This window comes from Vipera ursinii (genome assembly GCF_947247035.1).
Source record: "Vipera ursinii genome assembly, chromosome: 3".
NCBI classification, from domain to species: domain Eukaryota; kingdom Metazoa; phylum Chordata; class Lepidosauria; order Squamata; family Viperidae; genus Vipera; species Vipera ursinii.
In genome coordinates, this window is record NC_139516.1 from 93158971 (window position 1) to 93182095 (window position 23125).

General features: G+C 38.4%; 1 protein-coding gene across 2 annotated transcripts in view; it reads right to left on the reverse strand.

The window, feature by feature from the left end:
- The window catches only part of NEK7 (NIMA related kinase 7), a 78580-nt gene extending 55740 nt beyond the window's left edge, over nucleotides 1-22840 (reverse strand). Inside the window, exons 1-3 of one of the 2 annotated variants that reach the window (XM_083359931.1) lie at nucleotides 22656-22840; nucleotides 15210-15295; nucleotides 9603-9743 (exon numbers count right to left, since the gene is read on the reverse strand). In XM_083359931.1, the coding sequence (XP_083216057.1) occupies nucleotides 9603-9743; nucleotides 15210-15266 (198 nt within the window). In that variant the 5' untranslated portion in view covers nucleotides 15267-15295; nucleotides 22656-22840. The remainder of the gene's footprint in view (nucleotides 1-9602; nucleotides 9744-15209; nucleotides 15296-22655) is intronic. The other variant, XM_083359932.1, reaches the window with a different exon arrangement.
- Nucleotides 22841-23125: the final 285 nt, after the last annotated feature.

The following is a 23125-nucleotide window of genomic DNA, read 5'->3' on the forward strand; positions in this document are numbered from 1 at the left end:
AGTATAGATTTACAACTTCAGGTTTACAAGTGAGCACATACAGTATTCATAGTTACTGTAGACCTTTAGACAAGAATGCAAAATATTCTATTTTAGAACACTTTGGCACCAAAATTCCAAGATTTAGCACACATAGCCAGCTTCCAAAGATCTGACTGCCTCTGAGAAGACCTAATGGGCACACATTGCTATTATTTGTCCAGAAGAAATCTGAAGTTATTGAGCTACCTTTAGCACTTCACATCTGATTCTGGCTCTTTCAAATTTATTTGTACACAATTTTCTCTCTAGTTTCTTGATCCATCACTTTAAAAAAATGGATAGATGAGTCAGATTAGTTCAAATGAAGACTGAATGGGAGCAAGCACATAAGAGAAGCTTCCAACAGCTTTTTGAAATTGAAATTTTATCTGTTAGGCAACTTCTGAACAGCCCCAACGATAAGCTAAGTAATAAAAGGTCTGAAGTTCATGACAACTCTTAGTAGCTTCTGGCAGGAAAATGGCACTGATGAGATATAAAACTACTCTCTTCTACTCCATGGTCTTGATCTGAACAGAGTTACTCTCATTCTTCTTTTGGTTAAGAAAACAGAAGTGGCAAGCCGTAATTCATTTTGAACTAGTATCTGTCATGCCTCCTTCGGAGCCTGAATCTGATGAGGAAAATGAGCTGGAACAGGACCCTATGGAGGTTGAGGGAGAGGTGTTTGTGGCTTCAGAGGAATGTGGGGAAGAGCAGGCAGAGGCAGGCCAGGGCTTTTCAGGATTGGGACAGGATGAACAGGAGAGACAGAGTTCAAACGATGAGCAAGGGCCACCCTCTCCTGATTCTAGAGTGTGGAGAGGGAGGGAGCAACGCAGGCAGGCTCAACTACTCGGGAGGAGAGCATCCTGCCCCTCTCCACAAGGCACACCTGGAGTCTGAGACTTAAGGAGAGGCTGTGAGGAGAGGCATTTGTCAGGAACAAACGCTGATTCCTTGGAGTTTTGTGTGTTGTTGCTGATCTCTTGTTCTGTGTTGTGATTTCTGCTTGGAAACCCGGAAACTAGGACTGACTGACAACGTTGCTTGGATGTTCCAAGACCTTGGATTATATTTTGGCTTCTCTTCTGAAACTGCTCAGGCAAGCTTGTATTTCCACAGACTTCTTAGATTTTGGATGTATGTGTCATTCCTTGTTATCTCCGTGGCCTTGAGTAAATTACTCTTCTAATCAGACTGTGTGTGAAACTACTTACAGCCCAGAGGCGGCTGAAGGTGTGTGTGTGTGTGTGTGTTCCTTTGTTTTGAGGCTTGCCAGAAACGTGGGAGCATTTGGGGAAAATTTGGAGCAATTAAAGGGTGGTTTGAATTGCCAGCTGACTGCATTGCCTCTGTGCTGTGCCCTGGGTCATCACAGTATCCATAACATATCACTTTACCTAAAATCCAAAAATTAATTAGACACATAACAGGAAGGACATCCAAGTAATCAGTTTACAATCATAATAGTCCAAAGAGTCAATGAAAGTTAGAAAGAAACAGTAATCTGCTTTGCAATATGAAATAATGTTTAATTTGTTAGTGTTTAATTATATAAAACATTAAAGTAAAACAGGAGATCAATGAATATTTGACTGTCATCTGTTAATAAATACATGATTTCTAAGAGGACTTGCATTTATTCCAGTAGCATTCTTCTCCCTTTCAAAACTGTGATGCAATACAAAACTGAATAAATTATTTTATTTGGTTTAACATCTAAATCTCATATTGTGTAAATTAAACATCATGGATTTTACAAATGCATTATAGGAAGGAAAGAAACCCTGAAAAAGTAACTTTTCTTTGCAAAGTACAACAATCTTAATTTCATCTTCCCAACTTAAAGCTATAGCTATGCACAATCGGTTCATAAAAGCTAAATTACTAAAAAGGCAAACGTATCTTGCAAAATATGCCCACGATAAACCCCAATATGATTCTATGAAGTAATCGTATGCAAAAAGCAGGCTGCTAAGAAAATTGCAGGCATATGTGCTGCCCGTCTCTCTTATTTGAACCTTCTTCCCAGCATGGCAGAATTGCTTGTAAAAGTTACAGCCTTGAAACAGGGTGGAGATGCTATATGGTTTGCAAGTTCTGCACCAACACTCAGAGAAAGCAAGTAAAAGGAGCTTATTGTGTTTATTTCATAAATTTATATGGCCGCTCAACTCACACACAGGTGACTGAAGGGTCTGGAGAGAAATAAAAAGGCTAAGCCAAGCCATGCCCAACATTGAGAAAAGTACCAGTGTTTTACCTACTGCCCATTAAGAAAGAAGAAAAACAGAAGAAATCCTTGGGGGGGGATTAAAGACAAACCAGGGTTTGTAAAATTTAAAACACTGTTGTATACTGGTAATAGTAGCAATATAATTGAAATTGTATATTATAGCACAGAACTACAAGTTTTATAGAGTATAATAATAAAATATAGAATGAGGAACAATGTCTAGTTGAAACAGAGTATAGAAATCAATAGACGTAGAAAGATTTTGCAAAGTATGTTATGTGTTTCAATTTTGTGCCTTGGATATTTTTCCAACATAAAACATCATCCCATCCCTTGTAGGGAGATATAAAAAACAAGTTGTCTAGAGTCTACTACTTTTGATGGTTTTTTTGAGCTTGAATCAATCAAATTTGGGTATAGTTTAAAAAGAACCTGTGACAAAGTGATTTTTTTAAAAAAATTTAGATAGCATCTAATGAATATTAGATCCTATCAGTATCTGAATTATCATTTCTAAGTGATGTTTCCATCAGACTGATGTACATTGGATTCTTATTAGCCCATTACAATTACTTTGTTCTAAGAAATGATTGTATATAAATCTGTTAGCAGGAATGGACACCTCTTAATGTTTATTTTACAATAATTCTTTGATTATCCAAGTTTTCCATAGACGTGGTAAAGGGGCATGCTAAGGACACTCTAGTTTAACTGGAAGTGTCTGTAAATTGCTTCCACACATGCAATTCTCTTTTCACAGCAAGACATATGTCCTGTTGCATACAAATTTGCTATTTGTATACTAGATGCACTAAGATCCCTATCAATTGGAATAGTTCCTGCATATATACCCTTAGTTTTTAATGTCTATAATCTATTAGGGTAAGCAACAGAGGAAACAACACTAAATGAACACAGAAGCCAAAGAGCAGAGACAGACTTGCTTGCTCTTAAGATAAGAGTCAGCAAATTGGGGTGTGAGAATAGACAGGGAGGCTCTGACACCTCCCCCCCCCATCTAAGTGGGTGAGAGTCAACTGCAGATTGATGGGGAATGGGTGAATGATGGGATTTGGGAAGATTATTGAACTGGTAGTGGGTGGGATAGTCAGACTTCTTTTTTTAGCTGCAGCTGAATCTTAGTTGGGTGTTGTCTCTGGCCCTGTTGGTTAATTAAGGAGGCTAGGAAGACAGGGAGTGAGAAGAGGATAATGGAAACAATGAAAAAGGGAGTATAACAGAAGATGGGGGTGAATCAGTCCAAGGTAGGAGAAGTTAGAAATCTGGCATCATTCTATACTTCAGGTCCCACTATCTTATTTTATAAATCAGATATCCAGAATACTGAGTGCTCTAGGCTCACAACGATGCTTTTCATCACCCAGTCACTCTTTGTAGTAAATCTAATCTTATCCACAATGAAGTTGAACACAAGAGGGCAGCCTTGCTGTGTGCACCAATAACTGGCAAGCTAATGAGAAAGTAGTATTCAGAGAGATCTATTTAGCTAGGTTTTTTAATGGTACTTAAAAAGTCATGAACTTGGTGTTGGTGCTTAAAAATCATGACCTTAAGACAGGACTAGAAATTGCAAGCTGTGAGTCCAAGAACTGGGAGAAGTGCTATTCTGCAAGTTGTTGAATGTTGAGGTCATACTTTTGAGGTTGGATCAGGGACTGAACAAGTTGGGGTTGCTGCTATTGTGCATCCCCCATATGTACAGCACCTTCCCTTTCCAACTGCTTGATCTCACTACAGAGGTGGTTGTAGAATCACATAAGCTATCGGTCCTGGGTGAATTTAATCACCTCTTTGTAAAATTATTAATCCATTCTTGTGAAATCCTTAAGGAAATGTTAACTTGATTTGTGTAACTTGCGACTGTTTGCCTGACTACTTCATGGGGGAAATTACTAAAAAAAACAGGTAGACAGAATTTGATAAGATGACAGAGACATCTTCCAATGTTGGGGGGGGAGGGAGCTTTGAATTTGAGGAGATGGACAGGTCTCTTTGTAAATCAGCTCTATCACAGGTAGACTAAATTGACCACCTACTTTATTAGGATGGTAAGTATAGGCACAGATAGCCGAAGCCAGGTGATAGGCAACATGGCTTTGAGGGAGGAGATAGTTTCAGCAGATTTGAAGGAGGTGTTTGCTAGTCCAGGGGTGCCCAAAAACCGGTCCACACAAACAAGTCTCATCCATGGGATGCAGGCAGCATGCGAAACCATGCCTCCTTTGGCCAGGGAAAAACCTCTCTCCACGGAACCAGTCTCTTGGAGGCTGCTATGCTAGTCCACCTGCTGTTCAAGAGACCTGCCTAAATCCATTTTGACTTGTGAACTACCATCCTATCTCCATTTTCCCTTTGGTGAGAAAAATTTTGAGGATAAAAGGTATACAATTGCAAGGAGACATCAGGATTCAGACATAGGGTTAGGACAATAGAAATGATGCTGGTTGTTTTCATGGACAACCTGAGATTTGGATGAAGGAATCTGGGTGGAAAGAGCATGATCATCCTTGTCTTGCTGTCTCAGTGTTCTTCAAATGTTTTGACCATGATATTCTATAGACCACCTAACAGTAGTAGGAGTTGGGAGCACTATTTTATGGTTCTGCTCCTATCTAAATGGACAAACATTGGTGGGGGTCATTCCGTGCTTGGTTCTCTCTCAACTTGTGTTTTAACACTCCATAAAAATCATAAAATCAAGATGAGGGACTATCAATATATTGGTTATATCCAGCTGAGGTCAATGAAGGATACTAGAAACTCTTGATTAGAAGCTTGGAGACTGTTCTAGTTCTTTTTTTAGGCATAGCTGTCTGGTTGATTTTGAACCAGTTATTCTCTCTGAACACAAGCTACATCACAGGATTCTTGCGGGGAAAATAGCAAGAGGAAGTATGGAATATGGTCTCATTGATCAAACCAAGGCAGAATAAAAAATAAATAAAAATGTCATTAGAAAACAGAAACACAAAAAGAGGGCACTTGTCCCCCTCTTTTCACTCTTCTCTTTTTCTAGTCCTCAAGCAACACAGAAAAGTGAAATTCAAATGTCATTTTTCATGCAATTGATTACTATGGCAAAAGGACTCAGCATTTCCTGAGATCAAAAATTGGAAAGATTTAGGCTTAAGTACTAAAATCAAATTGCTTTCTAAACAGGTTTACTTTCTCTGATAATTTGGATCATTTGGAGGGATGGGAGACTTGGTGGTGCAATGGTTAGAATGCAGTATTGCAGGCTAATTCTGCCGATTGCCAGCAGTTCGATCCTGATCGGCTCAAGGTTGACTCGGCCTTCCACCCTTCCGAGGTTGGTAAAATGAGGACCCAAGTTGTTGAGGGCAATATGCTGACTTTGTAAACCGCTTAGAGGGCTGTAAAGCACTATGAAGCAATATATAAATCTAAATGCTATTGCTATTACAGAAGACTGTTCCTATAGTGACAAACCCATTATTGTATCTTTCATTCATCATTTTACAAATGCAACTGTATTATGAACAGTATTATTGCATGAATGAAGACAAATATACATGTCCCAGGATAATGTTGCAGGATCCAATCTGCATTTCTCTTCTAAAACCTTACCATAACTAATAAATGTAAAAACGACATTCCTGTGTAAATACATATTTATTTCTCATTAAAAATGTTTTATTTATATCTTAATGAGATAGAATCACTATCCTGGCAAAACCTTAGCAGCAGCAGAAGCAGCACTTTGTAGAGGTTTAAATCTTGTCTACTCATCTGCCTCATAACAGCAGAATTGTCAGAAAATAATGGGGGTTACCTTTTCTTTGCTGCACGCATGGAAGTTTTCTGCCCCAGGTGAGCAGCCTGGGGTGCAGGAAAGGTCTGAAACTTCTCCTGAGGATCTATTTCTCAGTGCCATCTCTAGAGGTTGCAGAATGACTATATTCAGCTGCCACTTCAATTATGACTTTAGGCTATCACTCTGGCCTCTGGACTTGCCCTCTTCATTGCTTTCAGGTCACTTCTGACTTTTCCAGCAGCTTCAACATCTTACCAGGTTCCAGCTTTCTGAACCTATGAGATCTTACTTTTGCAGTTGACGGACCTTACACACAAAGTTGGAGAAACCTCCTCATCCTTTAGGATCCCTAATGCAAATTAGCCCCAAAGCAAGCATGGGTAGAAGCTATTTAAAAGCAGTTAAAAACACAATTGAATGCTTATGCTGTCATACTACAAGCAGCTGAGGAAGTATTATTTTTGGCAAAACCACAAGACACCCCAGACCCAGAGTCTTTCAGTAATGGTCCAATACAAAGGTGGACAAACTTTGAATCAGACAAACAGTTAAGCTTTCATTTTTTAATTACAAGCTTTACTGTCCCACTTCCCAGCTTAATACTTATTAGTTGAAAATAATTAAAACAAAAATTAAAATCATGTTTAATCATTTAATCAATTCATAATTTAAAAAGGCACTAGGGTTACACTATGTGAGAAACAAAAATCCAGACAACCTTTAAACTGGACTAAAAAGTGTTTCCTGTATATCTTTATTGCCATTTACTAATCAACCAGAAGTAGTGCCATAGAAAATCCTGCCAAATGTGAAGGTGCCAAAGGAGTACTGCTAGTGAAGTGGAATGTAGTTTGACCATCAATTTGGATGTCTATTATGAAACGTTATGGAAACTCAGATGAGCCATCCATAACAAATGTCAGGGCAAGCTGACTTCCGGTGTAGTGTTGGTTCACGATAATGCTCGCCCGCACACTACTACACGCACCCAAGAACTTCTGAAGCAGTTCCGTTGGGATGTTTTTGATCACACACAACCCCCATAGCCCAGATTTGGCACCAAGCAACTACTACTAAGGAATTTGAAACCTCATAAGATGTTAAGACAAGTGCCTCAGTTTGAATGGTGATTATGTCAAAAAGTAGTGGAATGTTGTAGTTTTCTAATGTGTATAATAAAAGTTCTGTATCTGCAAGTGTTTGTCATTGATAACCAAACGGAGATTTATTTCCAAATTGCCCTCGTATATTAGGTATACAGTAAATTAGCTAGACAAGGAAGCAACACATTGTAGTGTAGTTAGAAGTAGTTCTAAAATAGTTCTTAAATTCAAAACTTACTTTTCTTAATCCAATGAGTTAATTTAAGCCTCAACCTTTGAAGACATAGAATATAAATCAATTAATCTATAGATACATCATTTGGAACACCTTACATAGAAGCAATTATAACACTCCTGTAAAATCACAGGTATTTAATTCAAAGAACAACGGCTTTTTTATTAGAACATATAAGCTACAATCCAATCTTTAACAATATAAATATTAGAATCTTAAAATTAAACAATATTAATTAGGTTTTTTTAAGGAAGGTGACACAATCTAATAGGAATGAAAAGTGAATTGGAATTGCTAGAGATACATAAATAATAACATAGTTGCCAAACATTAAAATAAAATGGCGAGGTATTTAACTTTATGAAATTAAGATTATCTTTCTTAAGAGCAATGCAATCCTCAAGAGGCAATTGACTGACAACATAAAATAAATAATTTTGCTCCAGGATAAAAGCAACCTTTTGTCTGCACCTTCTGACAAAAACATGGAAGTAAATGCAAGAAAACACTAAATTCCCTAAGATGTAAAATACAAGAGAGTTTCTGGCAAAGTTCCTGGGTAGACCAAGCATACTATACTAAAAACTGCCGTAGTGCATGCACAGAGAGCAACACATCTAAAACTTTTGTTGTTGTTGTTACTGTTACTGGGCAATTCACAATCCTGCTAAGTTCCTAAGCTTAAAAACAGTTTAGTAAAATACAACACTGGTTTTTGACTTATTTATGGGATGATTTAACACTATTGTACCATGCTTTCTCCTCTTCACTATTTTCTGTTACACCTCAATTAAAAGGGTTTATTTAAGTTGGTCTTTAAACTTTAAAAAAGGAAGGGAAAGGAGAAAGAGACTTCAAAACATGACCTACCCAAACATGATTAAGAATTAAGCCTTAAGAATGGTCTATGGATCTACAGAAATAGTAAGATTAAGCTATATAAACATCCTGTCCAGATTCTATCATGATCTTTCACAGTATGACAGCACAAACACTGACAATACTTTGTAAATATTAAGTAGAAAGGGTGGAAAAAGCAACCTAAAAGTTGGAATAAGGAGGTGGGAATCATTGTGTTTTTGTTCTCTCTCACCCTCTTAACCTACATATCCACACAATCTTCTTATCTAGGAGAAAAGGCTTCATCTTTACCTTTATCTATGTATTTGGTAGTGCAAGGACCTGTTCTAACAATTTTAGGCTTGATTCTCTACAAATCTTGCCTAATTTGCTTTAGTCTGCAACTGCAAATATGTTGGAAGAAAATTTTATTGACACCAATGCTTTAGTACCACAAAACATAATGGTTATCAGCAGAAAGCCAGACAGCAGTATGGAAGGGTCAATTTCTTATTTTAGTCCATAGCCTGGCTTTATTATAAGAAGACTGTATCCTTCTTTTCTATCTATTTCACATCTGCTACAAGTATTCATTAGATCTCGTTTTCTAGTGTTAGTGAGAATAAAGCAAGTTTACTAGACTGCTACAGACCCACAATGAACACAGGAATAATAAAATGTTCTCATGGCAGGTAGAAATTCTCAAAAGGGTTGTACCTGACGTTGAGCTGAGATATAATTTCTAGGCAACTCTAATGCTTTGGATTCTTGCTTTGAACAAGCAGGAGCACAGACATAGCTCTTAAAGCAGCTGTATCTTTTTTGTGTGGCAGCTGCAAAGAAAAGCCACGTGAACTAGAAAAGTTCCATAGCAAAGTGTAATTTTTATTAATTCCATTATAAAATGTTATGAATGTTGCGACTGAAAATATTTAATGCTGAGAACTCAACTGCTTCTTAAAAAGGAAGGTCTTTGCTGATTATCATTTTATGAAATCACTATCCTTTTCACAACATTGTTTCAGAAACCTAACAGGTTTTTTTGTTTACTTGTTTGTTTACTGTTTTATGAAGCATTTGTAGTTCTTCAAGCAGAACTGACTCTAAGTGATAAGGTTTGGAAAGAACAATTAAATGGCTTGCCTTCAGAAGTTGTGGATGCCCCATCATTGGAGGTTTTCAAGAAGAGACTGGACAGCCATTTGTCTGAAACGGTATAGACTCTCCTGCTCAAGCAAGGGATTGAGCTAGATGACCTCCAAGGCCCCTTCCAACTCTTTTATTCTATGTTTTACATTGTATGAAACAATATTTAAGCAACCATGTTAGAATTGACAGATTTTTTTTTCACTTCCTAAAGATGCTTACCTGAACTTTTTTTAAAGCTACTGGCACACCATCCAACAAGCATGTAGCTCTGTAGACTTCGCTAAATTGTCCACGGCCAATCTTCTTTTCTATCCGAAAATTGGCTAAAGTATTATAGCCCATATCAGGTCGTAAGGCTTTCTGCAATCCAGGAAACAAAAACAAACATTTAAATAAGCTTTCTTTTATCACCCCCCCAATAGAACTAGTTGTTCAGAATATTAACTCCAGAAAAATAAATGTGGGAGAAGATATTCATGGAAATATAAACTTGCATGTAGTGGCAGGAACAAGGAAATACTCTTTATTGGCAGCTATATTCAAGTGGGTGCTTGAAAAAAATTAAGCAATGTTTGTTGAGTTTGAAATGCTCACTTGAGAAATGGAAACATTATACAAACTATGAGATAATATATCTAATTTTAAAAATGAATTCTAAGTGCCAGTAATTTCCCACTTAAAGATCTACAATTCCCTCTATCTTTTTAAAACTGACAAACAGGTCTATGCAGTGCTTTTTTTTTTAAAGGTGCCAGAACTCACACACGTCATACAACCCGCCTTGCCTACCCTACAAGGTTCCATCCCAAAAAGGTGCCAGAACTCCGTTCTGGGCGTTCTATGACAAAAAAAGCCCTTGGTCTATGTTACCAATGGGAGGTTTGATACTTACAGCATACTTCCAGGTTCAATTTAAGCAACTAGCTTTGGTCTTCAAAGTCGTAAGAGGCAAGGATAATGTTTCTGAACAGATGCAGGGAAAGGGAGTACAAGTTCCAAATAAATCATGGAGTTCACTGGATAACCTCAAGTATGTTACATGGTTGCTCAAGTATTTGATAAGAATGTAGGAATTGTTAGCCAGTACAAGGCATCATATGAAGTGGTAAATTCTCGTTAATTGGAGGTCTTCAAACCAAGGCTATGCCACCATGTTTTTAAAAACTGTTCTAGTGGTTCCTGCACTATGCAAGGGGTTTGACTAGATGCCTCTAAAGTTCTTTCCAGCTCTAGGATTTGATGCAAATCTATCTTTGATAACTACACATTACATTTAAGTACAATGAAAGGTAAAGGTGCCTCTTAATCTTTTCAGCTACTATTCCTTGCTATTTGCCATGTAGGGCAGTCTTAGTGGAAACTGCACTCCAAAATATTTGAGGGTGCCAGACATATGCCTGGCTTGGATATTTCTTCTAAATATCTCCTTGGCACGTGTCAATATTATATGTATATATGTATGGTATATGTGTCTGTGTTTGTGTATACACACACACTTGTGTGAATTGAGAGGAACACACATATATATTTTACGTTGGTCTATCGGTCAGTTTAATATTGTTCATATAGGTATTACATTCAGAAGACAACTCCTAGAGAGAAAACAAAGCTTCCTACGGGCTACAGCAGACGAAGCAGAAAATATGAAGGAGACATGGAATCCACCATGGCATTTCATTACTCCAGAGAAAAACTAAAAGTTTAACTCATTACTGATGCAAATACATGGAAGAATATGTACTAAACCACAATCAGAACCTGTGTGAAAACATTTGCAAAGACATCAATTAAGCACCCCTTACTGTACTGCTTGAAACAAAATCAAGATGAACACAGTATTAGAATCTACAGTTTTCCTCCACTTCCATTCTTGATGTTCTTTTACAATTTACTATTTAAACAGACTCACACTTGATTAATATACAGCTGACATTTTATATATACAAGGCAAGACAATGAGTAACTTAGTATTCCAGACTGTATTTTGCTCTGTTATACTGTATAATGTTTGTAAATTAAAGTTTTACAGATTTGTGCATTTAATACAATAGTCTAAACTGAAATAACAAGAACAAAAGGATCTGGAGGAGAACAACTTTCTCATTTCTAGAATTTATATTTTAAAAGCATACCAATTCAAAATGATCTGGGAACAGAAATACTCTCCTTAAAATTTCAGCAGCTACTAAACATCAACTTAGACTTTTGACTCATCAGTTAGTCAGCCCCACAATCAAAAATATTCACCAGATGAAGCAGAGTCCAAACATGAAGCTGCTTTGGTAGGAATGGCAATATAGCAATTCAGGAAAAATGTACTCCGAGTGCCTATGCAGGTTTAATGAGTTCAGCTTTAGTAGTTAGAGAAAAACATTCAAAGTTGGGGAAACTGTCTCTTATTATTCAAATGCTCAGACTACAGAGAAACAGAATGTAGCTTCATTAAGTTTGGAGTATTTCTGTGGTTATTTAACCAGCTTATATTTCAAAATTGGAATAGTGAATTGCATCCTCTGTCTGCACAGCAACTTGACAAACATTAGCATGAACTACTAAGGCAGTGTGACAGCCGCATGCTGAGAGCAAAGTCTCCCTAATGTGTTTTGGCATGCAGGTTTGTAATCACACATTTACATATGCAATGACCTACATTTGCATGTCAGATCACACACTGTCTGGCTTTATTAAGACCGGGCACCTCTCTGTGTTTGGCGGTCAGAGTGGCGAGAGAGGGCCAGAGGGTGGTGGGTTTTTTTGGCAGCGGAGAGATGAACTGCCACTGAGAATTAGACTGAGATAGCCTGAGCATTAGACACTTCATTAGAGGTAATCTGTTTAACAGTGGGCACTGTATGTAAACTTCACAGCCCATTTGCAGCATCTTCTCTGCCCACCCAACCCCAGTGGTCTTCCTTCAAAGGGCAGTGTGGCTGACTGACAGCTTGTCTCATCTGCTCCCTTGTTCTGTCATACATTTCAGACACAGAGACCTGACATGAGAAGCAACATAGCTGCACATCTCCAAGTATATAGCGGGACTCCCTTCCAGACATAAAGGAATTTGGAAAAGGAATAAACTCATGGATAATAGGGCCATCAGTTGGTCAGAGAACATATTATATAGCAATGATTAGACTGCATTGTATTTTTTTTTAAAAAAATGGCAGTATTTTCTATAGTATCTAACAAGGGGATTCTGATTTTTTTTAATAAAGCAGAAATTCATATACTGAACTAAAATGACCTATTTTAACTCATTCCTGTATTCAAAATAAATCCATAATTTGTGAATGAGATGAGAGTTACAAGAACAGACTCTCATTCTCCTTGCCTCTTTTGACATCAGTTCTTCCCTCCTTTCCTTGGTCAGTAGACAGTATGATTTGCCTGGTACTGCATACAAAGAGATAAAAATTTGCAATATGCCATCCAAAGTGTAATCAAACAAGCATCCATCACATACCAAGAAGCACATATTGTCACATTATAGGGAGGAAAACATAACCACTATGTAAACTGTATTTTCAGTCCAAATTCGACTACTTTGTTGAATTTGGACCCTGTCAACAGCCTTTCCCACTCCTTACTAAAGAACTGCAGCTATAGACCCGGTTTCAACATTTTAATTAAAAAGTTGCATTCCACCACAATGGAGGTCCATTCTTCCAACAATAGCAGGGCCAACACTTTTATGAAGGCTTGAAAATGATAATTGCAAAAGAGAAAGAGAAGCACATTCTTGCTAATGATTTCCAAAATCCAAGAGGCAACTTTGCTTTGTTAACCATTACTTTCAATTATTTATAGCTGCACTATTTTGTACTGACTTAACATTCTGTGGACCTAACATAGTACATTTTCTCTTTTAGGACAATAGAAAAGGGTTCCAACATGTAAGTTTCCCTTGGGACTATGAAAAAACGCTGCAGGGATACCAGTTACATTATAGCACATTATCTAAAAATCACCTTGCACACTGCCTTTCTCCTAATTACACTATTTTGCTGCTCTGATTATTTTACAGAGTATTTATTTTTATCTCTGGTATTATTCAAGCATGATACAGGGTTTTTTTTTCAGTCAGCTGAGGTGCCAACAACTGACACAAACCCTGTCACAAATCAGAGAGCAAGGACAGTCTTCAAATTTATGATTTAACGTTCTGCTCTGAAGCACAAGTCACAAGCCACATCATCCCTTGCAGATGTTTAGTCACACTCTACCCTTCCAGAGGTTATGATTGCAACTGTATATTAAACTAGTTTTTTATTGCATTTATCTTCACCACCCCTGAAGCACTTTAAAGAACTGTCCTGTTCAGATATACTCTTGAAACTTAAGATTGTTGAAAAATGAAATTTCTATGTCACTTTCAATATGAGGGGTGGGGATGGGGAGCTGGCAGAAATATTCACTTGCAAGAACAAACTGAAGGTAAAAATGTTTTCATTACATTACGGTGAACAACTTGAACTCACTTGCACATTTCTATTCTTCTCAAAATACAACAACGGTTCTCAAGGTTTGAAGCAATTCTGGAGCCTGGCTGAATACTAACATGAGAACATATCACTAGAAACCAAAATACCTTTGAACAAATGCAAGTAACAAAATCTATTCCTATCCACTTTAGCAGATAGGCAATAGTCAGCTATAGGAATATGTTGAAGGATTTTTCCTTAAAAAAAACTGAAGTAGAGAGGATAGACAAAGAATAAGGTTAGGTTATTCCAATTGTGATTTTTCCTTGGAAACATCATTGTGGCAAAAATCCATTTTCTTCCACGGATAAACTGTTAGCTTTACAACCAGATTGAGCTATAAATCATCAATCTCCAGCTGTGTAATCTTACTACAATTTCTCAGCTTAATTTGGCAGAATACTCACAGACAATGCTCAGCTAGATGAGAATCTTCACTGCAGACAAAAATGAATTCTTACCAAACAGATAGAAAGCTCACAGAACACAACACAAATCTGGGCAGCTCACAACAACAATGTATTTGTCACCTCCCTTAATGGTCTTAGACAATTGTGATATATTTACAGAATGTTCCTCTCTTGCCTGAGAACCATCAGTTCCCACCTCACGAGCCACAGCTCTCACATTATGGACATTTTTGCTGGAGCTGCGGTATAGATAAGGTCACTACATCCAAAGAAAAAAATGAAGCAATTAACTGTGATTACACACTTAAGTTTTCATCAGAAACAAAAAATAAAAGAATATAGCATCAGAGATTTAATTTTAAGGCAAGGAAATACTTCTTGAAAATATAAAATTTGTGTAATTTCTGTTAAGGTAATTGCTAGTTTCAGGAGAATTATTTAAATTCGGCTTAAAAAATAAAAGTATATCAAAAGTGATACTTTTACTGTGATTAGTTTGAGTTATATAATCCTTCCAGGCAGTGATGGGATTCAAATATGTGAACAACCAGTTCTCTGTGTAGATGCTGCTTCCGTTCTGGGCCTGGGCAACAATTAGCTACCGGTTCTGCCATAGCGGGGCAAACTGGCTGAATCCCACCCCTGATTCCAGAGATCTGTTATTGGATGAATTAAAATTTTGATAAAAGGCTTCAATTTTGCATTGCTCTTTTCTTTCCTTTTTTTTGACAGTGTTCTTCATTACCCCCATTTAGCCCTGTCCATGTTCCCCCATCCATGTTTCCATTGGTTCCAGAAAAGGGAATCAGAATCAGATTCTGGAATAATAATAAAATTGGCATTCAAAAGACCTTTCAGTCTATACAATAACAGTTCTTTTAATATTAATATACTCCTGACTATCTACTTGTAATAGATTATCTAGATTAACTTACCTGTGGTTGAAACTGAGACACAGGAGGACCTGGCAGGCCCTGTGATTGTTCATCCATTATGTCAAATCACAATCCTTTTGAATAACCTGTATTAAAACAGGATACAACGAAAACAGATTTTTCCTTGCATTTTTATGAGACACTTTACAGGGTTAACATGAGCAAAGGATTATAATCATAGTAGTGATAAAAGAGGAAATCACAGAAAAAATAGTGAAGTCAATGTGTTTACATACAGGAAGAGCAAGTTCAGTCAGCCAAAGCAACATCAAGTGATCTTTTGCATGTAACCTTTAGCCTAAGCTCATATTTAAATATCTGTGCCCTTTTCTTTTCATTTTCTACAGATGAAAGCTGGTGGCTCGCAATGTGATCTACTGTTGTGATTCAGGGTCAGCCTGTGGGTTCGGCAGTTGGGTCGGATGACTCAGAGGAGGAGGGGGGTGTTGAAGAGCTTGCTGATGAGAGCCCTCAGCCAGGCCCCTCCCACCTGGTCACGACGGAGACCCAGCTGTGTGAGCCTGACAGCGTGGATGAAGATGACCCACAGCTGGCCCTGTTCAAGGACGCCCAACGCAGGAGGCAGTCAATCAGGAGTAAACAGAGGAAGGCAATGGGGCACCTCGGAAGGAGGCAGAGAGAAGCCACGCCCTGAACTGAATAAAAGGGGAATGCGTGGGAGGGCTGGTTTGCTGAAGGCAACCGCTTGAATAGCTCCTGTTTCATAGCTCCTGTTTCATGGTTGGTGTCTTGTTTTGCTCTGTTTTATGTTAATAAATTTGGCAGGCTTAATTCCAGCCTCTTGCCGTTTGTAAAGGGGTTGTCCCTGCCTTTTCTTCAGGGCCGGTAGCAGGCTGGTACAGAACATCTACATAATCTTTTTGTAACTACAGAGACATCTGCAGGATCCAAGGCATTCATCACAATGATTAAACCATCATTGTGCTATACATACAATACTATAACATATATACAGTGCATTCAGAAAGTATTCACTCCTTTCACTTTTGTCAATTTTGTTATGCTGCAGCCTGATTCTACAGTTGTTGAAATTCATTTTTCTTCTCATTAATCCACACTCAGTACCCCATAATGACAAAGTGAAAACAGAACTTTAGAAATGTCTGTAAATTTATTAAAAAGGAAAAACTGAAATATCACATTGCTTAAGTACTCAAACCCTTCATTCAGTACTTTGTTGAAGCACCTCTGGCAGCAATTACAGTTTCGAGTTTTGGGGGGTATGACACCACAAGCTTTGCACACCTGGATTGGGGGATTTTCTGCCATTCTCCCTTGCAAATCCTCTCAAGCTCAGTCAGGTTGGATGGCGACCATCAATAGACAGACATTTTCAGATCCCTCCAGAGATGTTCAATAGGGCTCAAGTCAGGGCTCTGGCTGGGCCACTCGATGACATTCACAGAGTTGTTCCTAACCGCTCTTGGGTTGTCTTGGCTGTGTGCTTAGGAAAGTAAACTTTCGGCCCAGTCTAAGATCCTGAGTGCTGTGGAACAAGTTTTCATTGAGGATATCCATGTACTTTACTCCATTCAGCTTTCCCTCCACCCTGACCAGTCTCCCTGTCCCAGCTGCTAAAAAAGATCCCCACAACATGATGCTGCCACCACCATGCTCCATTGTTGGGATGATATTGGCCAGGTGATGAGCGGTGCCTGGTTTCTCCAGACATAACATTTAGAATTGAGGCCAAACAGCTCAATCTTGGTTTTATCAGACTAGAGAATCTTGTTCCTCACAGTCTGAAGTCCTTCAGTTGCTTTTTTTCAAACTACAAGGCGGCTTTCATGTGTTTTGCACTGAGGAGAGGCAAAGATTGCCCAGATTGCTGCAATGATGGTTGTCCTTCTGGAACTCTGTCCCATCTCCACACAGGAACTCTGGAACTCAGTAAGAGTGGCCATCAGGTTCTTGGTCATTTCTCTTATTAAAGCCTTTCTCACCCAATTGTTCAGTTTGACTGGGCGACCAGCTCTTAGAAGAGCTGTGTCAAACTTCTTCCATTTGAGAATTATGGAGGCCACTGTGCTCTTAGGAACCTTCAGTGTAGCAGAAATTTTATTGTAGCCTTCCCCAGATCTGTGCCTTGCAGTAATCCTGTCTCTGAGCTCTGCAGGCAGTTCCTTTGACTTCATGGCTTTGCTCTGCTACAGTATCCATTGTCAGCTGTGAAGCCTTCAATAGAGAGATGTGTGTCTTTCCAAATCATGTCCAATCAATTTAATTTACCACAGGTGGACTCCACTCAAGGTATAGAAACATAATGATCAAAAGAAATGGGGGGTACCTGAAGTAAATTTCAAGTGTTGTTGCAAAGGATCTAAATATTTATGCCGATGTGATATTTCAGGTTTTTTTTCTTTTTAATTTATATACAGACATTTCTAAAATTCTATTTTCACTTTGTCATTATGGGGTACTGAGTGTAGATTAATGAGAAAAAAATGAATTTCAACAACTGTAGAATCAGGCTGCAACACAACAAAATTGACAAAAGTGAAGGGTGTCTGAATATGCACGGTGCAAAAGGGGTGGGGTTTGTGTCAAACAGAGCAACTCTGCTTTCATCATTTGCCCCCTTAATTCCATACCCATCACCAGCAGATAGCTCTGAATACAAACATCAATCACTATTGTTTTTCATGGAATATTTACAGGTAGTCCTTGACTTACGACAATTGAGCCCAAAATTTATGTTGCTAAGCAAGACAGTTGTTTAATGAATCTGGCTTCCCCATTGACTTTACTTGTCAGAAGGTCGCAAAAGGGGATCACATGAACCCAGGACACTGCAGCGTCATAAATACATGCCAGTTGTCAGGCAGCTGAATTTTTATCACATGACACACAGACACCCCCAATGCTGCAACAGTCATGAGTATGAAAAAACAGTCATAAGTCACTTTTTTCAGTGCTGTTGCAACTTCAACACAATGAATGATTGTAAATTAAGGACTACCTGTAATTTCCCAGTCTGGTCACAATCCTGGTGTTTCTTTTTTGTTTTATATCTATGTATCAACAAGATAAAATCATGGCTGGCTTTTCAACATCAGCCATAGACAACTATAGGATGACTCCTCATTGTTTTTTAACCTGTGCAAGAAATTCTAATCCAAATGTTAAAAATCAATAGGACAAGCCACCATAGTTGTCTCATAATTTTTCTACAGAATTCATTTGCATTCAAGCAATGGAAGAAGGAAATTACTGGGATGAGAAGCAACCTGGAGTTTCAGAAAACAAAGATATTGTGCTTTAAAAAACTGCACGGAATATACCATCCTCCAAATACTGAGGAGCTACAACTCCCAATAGCTTCAGCTAACATAGCCAATGCAAAAGGATGCTAGGTGTAGTCAGCGATTTCTGCAGAGCTACTGGTTTCCTTACTCATTACAGAATTCATGAAAGCTTTTGTAACACTAGCATTTTTTAGCTACAGAAGTGCAAATATATCCTGCACAGGAGTCAGTTCCCATGAAAAATAGTTTGATTTTCCTTATAAGTTCCAGAATGGATGTCTGGATTTAAAGCACAGGAGGGGAAGAAGAGCTGGCCAGCATCATCATCACCTAACAGCATTCCACTAGTAAAAGCACTCCTTGAATTATTGATTTTATTTAAATAATTTATGCATCAACCAATTTCATAGCAATGACTCTGGATGACACAAAGGATTAAAAAATAAACAATACACAAAATATAAAACATCCAAAACCACTCATTTAAAATAGTACTGATAATATAACATGTGCTTGATGTCTAAAAATCATTTCATTTCAATTGATAAAAACCAGAACAGACAAATTCACTAATACTGATGGACTTAGGTTCCCAGCCCAAATGCCTGAGGGAACATCCTACTCTTTAATGCCTTATGAAAGGCCAAGAGGTCAGGACTATTCAGCAATAAGGAGGTACATTGTTCCATAGGAAATGAATTTCTCAAAAGAACTCAGGGTCAAGCAAAAAAAAACCCCTGTAAATGTAATCTAACATCCATTTAATCACAAAAAAAATCCTATTGAAGTTTTTAAAAAGTCCCAGAGAACATTTTTATTGCCAGAGAAGCACTGTAAACATACTAGAAATAAGAGTTCATGTCTACTTATTCTCATTCATAAATAAATAAATGAGACCCTCTAAATAAAAAGTGAGCAGACATGTAATTCTGTAACTTTCTGAGGTAAATCCAACGTAAATTGGTAACCCTCATGTAAATTCCACAAGGGCGAGTTGGTACTGCCAATAATATACTTCTAAGGATTGTAGATTTGCATGCAATTTTTTTTGAAACATGTGACTATAAAATAATAAAAGGCTAAGTACATATACAGATTTGCCCAGATTTAAATCCTATGGATGAGTTCCCAGAGGAGTAGGATTTCTTCAATTTCTCCTATTTCCAGAGCCCCAAAGGCATTAAACATTTAGATCAGTTTGACAGTTGGCCCAAATATATTTCTTCCCATTGGAAGCAATAAGAGGAAATATTTTTCCCAAATAAGAAAAAAAAGGCAGTGACAATGTTTTTATCCTGCCAGTCTTGTTACCAAACGGGCATCTGAAGCTTTTGGAGAAGGAATTGAGAGTTCTGTTCAAACAATAAGAACATTCTGCCAGTAGCAGCATGAAATGACAATTTTTAAAAGTCACATTTTAAAAGCCATGAAGATAATTCTTTATTATCCATTTGTTCAAGAAGAAGCTATGACTGAAATTCAGCACTGAGTAAAATGAAAAAAAAAACGAGTACACTTTATTAGCTATAATTTTTCCCCCAATAGTATTACCTCAGGTCATGTAGATCTGAAGTAACATTAACATAGTGAAAACACTATGGAGGATATTAAAAAATGTTGCAAAGAACGGTAACAACAAAAATGCATATCTACAGTTCCTCATTAAAGCCAAGCCAGAAATCCAAATATATTGATCATAGAAACACTGAAAAAGTCTATCCAATAGAATATCACATAGCAGTATTACTGACATAATAGTTGCACTTCTAACACTGAAAGCTTTTTTAAAGTGCTATAAATAATGTAAGTTAAACTAAAGTACAAATAATCTTTCCTAGACATTTTTCACCATCTCTTATTTTCACCTTGTAATTCTCTACACAACAGTCCTTAAGCCTCTGCACTGTGCTTGAAACGTTACCAGAAAACTATTCCACAGTAGTTATTTCCTTCTGCTTTTAATCTCAAAATAATTGTAACTGATGCAAACAGCATACATCTTAATAACAACCTGTACACTTAAGACCAGTGTTTTTGTGTGTGCCCATATCAGTTTGTATGTGTGATTTTTTTCCATCCTCTCTCCATCACACACAAACGCTATACTAAAGAATCCTAGGGTTTCTTAGAAACATTAATATGATCCATAACATTTTCCATCTTCCCTGCACTATGTTCAATACAGGTGCTTTCAAAAACCCATTCATTTTCACTGGTTTAGACCAGTGTGTGTGTGTGTGTGTGTGTGTGTGTGTGTGTGTGTGTGAGAGAGAGAGAGAGAGAGAGAGAGAGAGAGAGAGAGAGTGTGTTAAGAGCATCCAAATCTGACAATACAAAGGCCCTCCTGTGAGATAAAATCCATAAATGATACAAATACTGGGGGATTGTAAAATGGGACTCTGTTAACATTGTAGCAGAAGTGAGAAATGATTTTTTTTGGATAAATCAAAATCTAGAATTCTCTGCTTGACTTCTTTCCAGGTTTCAACCAAGCCTAGCATAGATTGGTGGGTGAGTCCACAGTGAACCATGTCATCCATTATTTGTTTCTTCCAAGAAAACTGGTTGGTATCTGTCAGGACTCATGGGGTAGTAATTCATCCCCCCAAAATTTGTTTAAGCTAAATACTTCAATTAGCACAGACAAGAGAAAGGCACAGATTGCATAAACTCTACAGTGTTAATGAGCCAGAAGTCAGCAAAATATTGGCTCAGGCAGTATTTAATATTTTATTAAATATTTTATTTTTTATTTAATTTTATTTACTTTTATTAAATATTTTTTATTTTATTTAATATTTAATATTTTATTGTTATGTATATGTAGGGGTGTGGGTCTATAAATATGTTGTATATAGTATGTTTTAGGTGTGTCATGTATGTTTCACTTTGAAGCGGGCAACTAAATTTCATTTTTGATGTGTGCCATTGTGCCCATAGTAAAAAATGACAAAAAAGATTATCCTATCTTATCTTATCTTTTAATTGCTCTATCTAAACACTTAAGCAGTTTCAAGCAATGCTACTGCACTTCTCCAGCCATTTAATAAGACATAATATCTTAATCCAAAATGAATAAAAATATATTTGTAAGGGGAGGGGGAGATAAATAGCAGCTTCTGCTAAGTGGACTGAAAACTTAACTTTCCCTTGAAAATGCCTTTAGAAGTAAAGGTTTCTCCAAATGTAGTTCAGTTTGTTTACACCCATGGCTCAACTTAATACCCCAGGAAATTTGATCACGAATGTCATCTCCTTTTCATTCCTTTAGTAAAATTTTGAATTTTACTAAAGAATTTTGTTAAGAGGTCTAACTAACAAAGAGAGGTTTTCTTCTCCTCCTCTGTCTCCCCCCCCCCCGCCAATACCCTATTTTTGACAAACACAAACTTATGTTGGATCCACTGGCATTTCTCTGCAAGATACAGTATGTACGTTCAGTGCAACGCTTTCAAAACTGCCTAGAACTCAGAAGTCAAATTCCCACGGACTTTCACTGGTGTTCATTCCTGGATAAACGAACCTAGGCTTACAAAACCTGACACCATATTCATCGAAAAAAACTCATCTCTCTGCTAGCCTCAGCCTGATCAGGCTGGGTTAAATACTGAAGCCGGTCTGCGGCCCTAAGGCCTACGCCTTGACTTAAAAACCAGGATAGAGAGAGGGCAAGAACCAAATTGGGGCTGGGCTACATTCTCACTAACAAACTCCGATTCCAGCAAGTCAGTTGCGGATGCCGTCCCCCAACAAATCTGGAGAGGCTACCCATTCGCGTACTTTACTTACTAGTTTACTTACTATCTACTTAGTAATAGTTCTCATTAATTGGCTGGCTGTTCTCGTTTTCTTGCAAAGCCGAAAACCAACACCAGCCCGGCACTCTTTCTCGCTTTTCAAGCTAGCGTCCCCCCAGCCGGCTGCACTCGCGGGAAGTCCTTCCTGAAAGCGCTGCCGATTGGGGGCTGAAGGAAGAACGAGAGAAGAGGGAAAGGAAGGAAAGAAAAGCTGCACCGGTTCTCGCCTCGCGCCAGGCGGTCTTCCCCTCTTTTCAGCCAGAAAGAAAACCAGCAAGCAGGTCCCCCCCCTCCCCTCCTCTCCCCTCCCCTCCGCCACCACGTGAGCGAGGAAAGCCGGGCCACCGTCTCAGAAAAAAGGCAAGCCAGGAGAAACTACCTACCGCCCGAAAAGCGGCGAAGGGCGCCGGCCAGGACGAGTCGCGGAGGTGGAGCCGGGGAGGCTCAGCAGAGCGCACGCGTGAACGGGACGCCCGGGACTCTCGCGCGCTGGGTCGGCCCGGGAGTGGCGTTTGGGGAGGGGCGACCGTGGGCTAAAAAAATTCCCCGCCACCGGCTCGGCAGCTTTGGAAGCAGAAGCTTTTTCAAAGCCCGGAAAGTTCTTACGTTGAGAACTGAACTTTGGAGGGGGTGGGGTGGGGGGGTTGATCTGAAAGAGACGCGCTCATAGATTGCAGCCGCCCGGCCGTGCGGTTTGGTTTTGTTTCGTTTTTTTCCTCTTAAGGTCCCGCAGTGGTGTTTTATTTCCTTTTCTGAGCCTGAAATTGCTAGTAGTCGTTACGTAAGTCAGACTTTATCGCGAATGCTTCATCAAGGAAGAGGCTGGGTTCCGTTTGCTTCACTAGAGGATTGA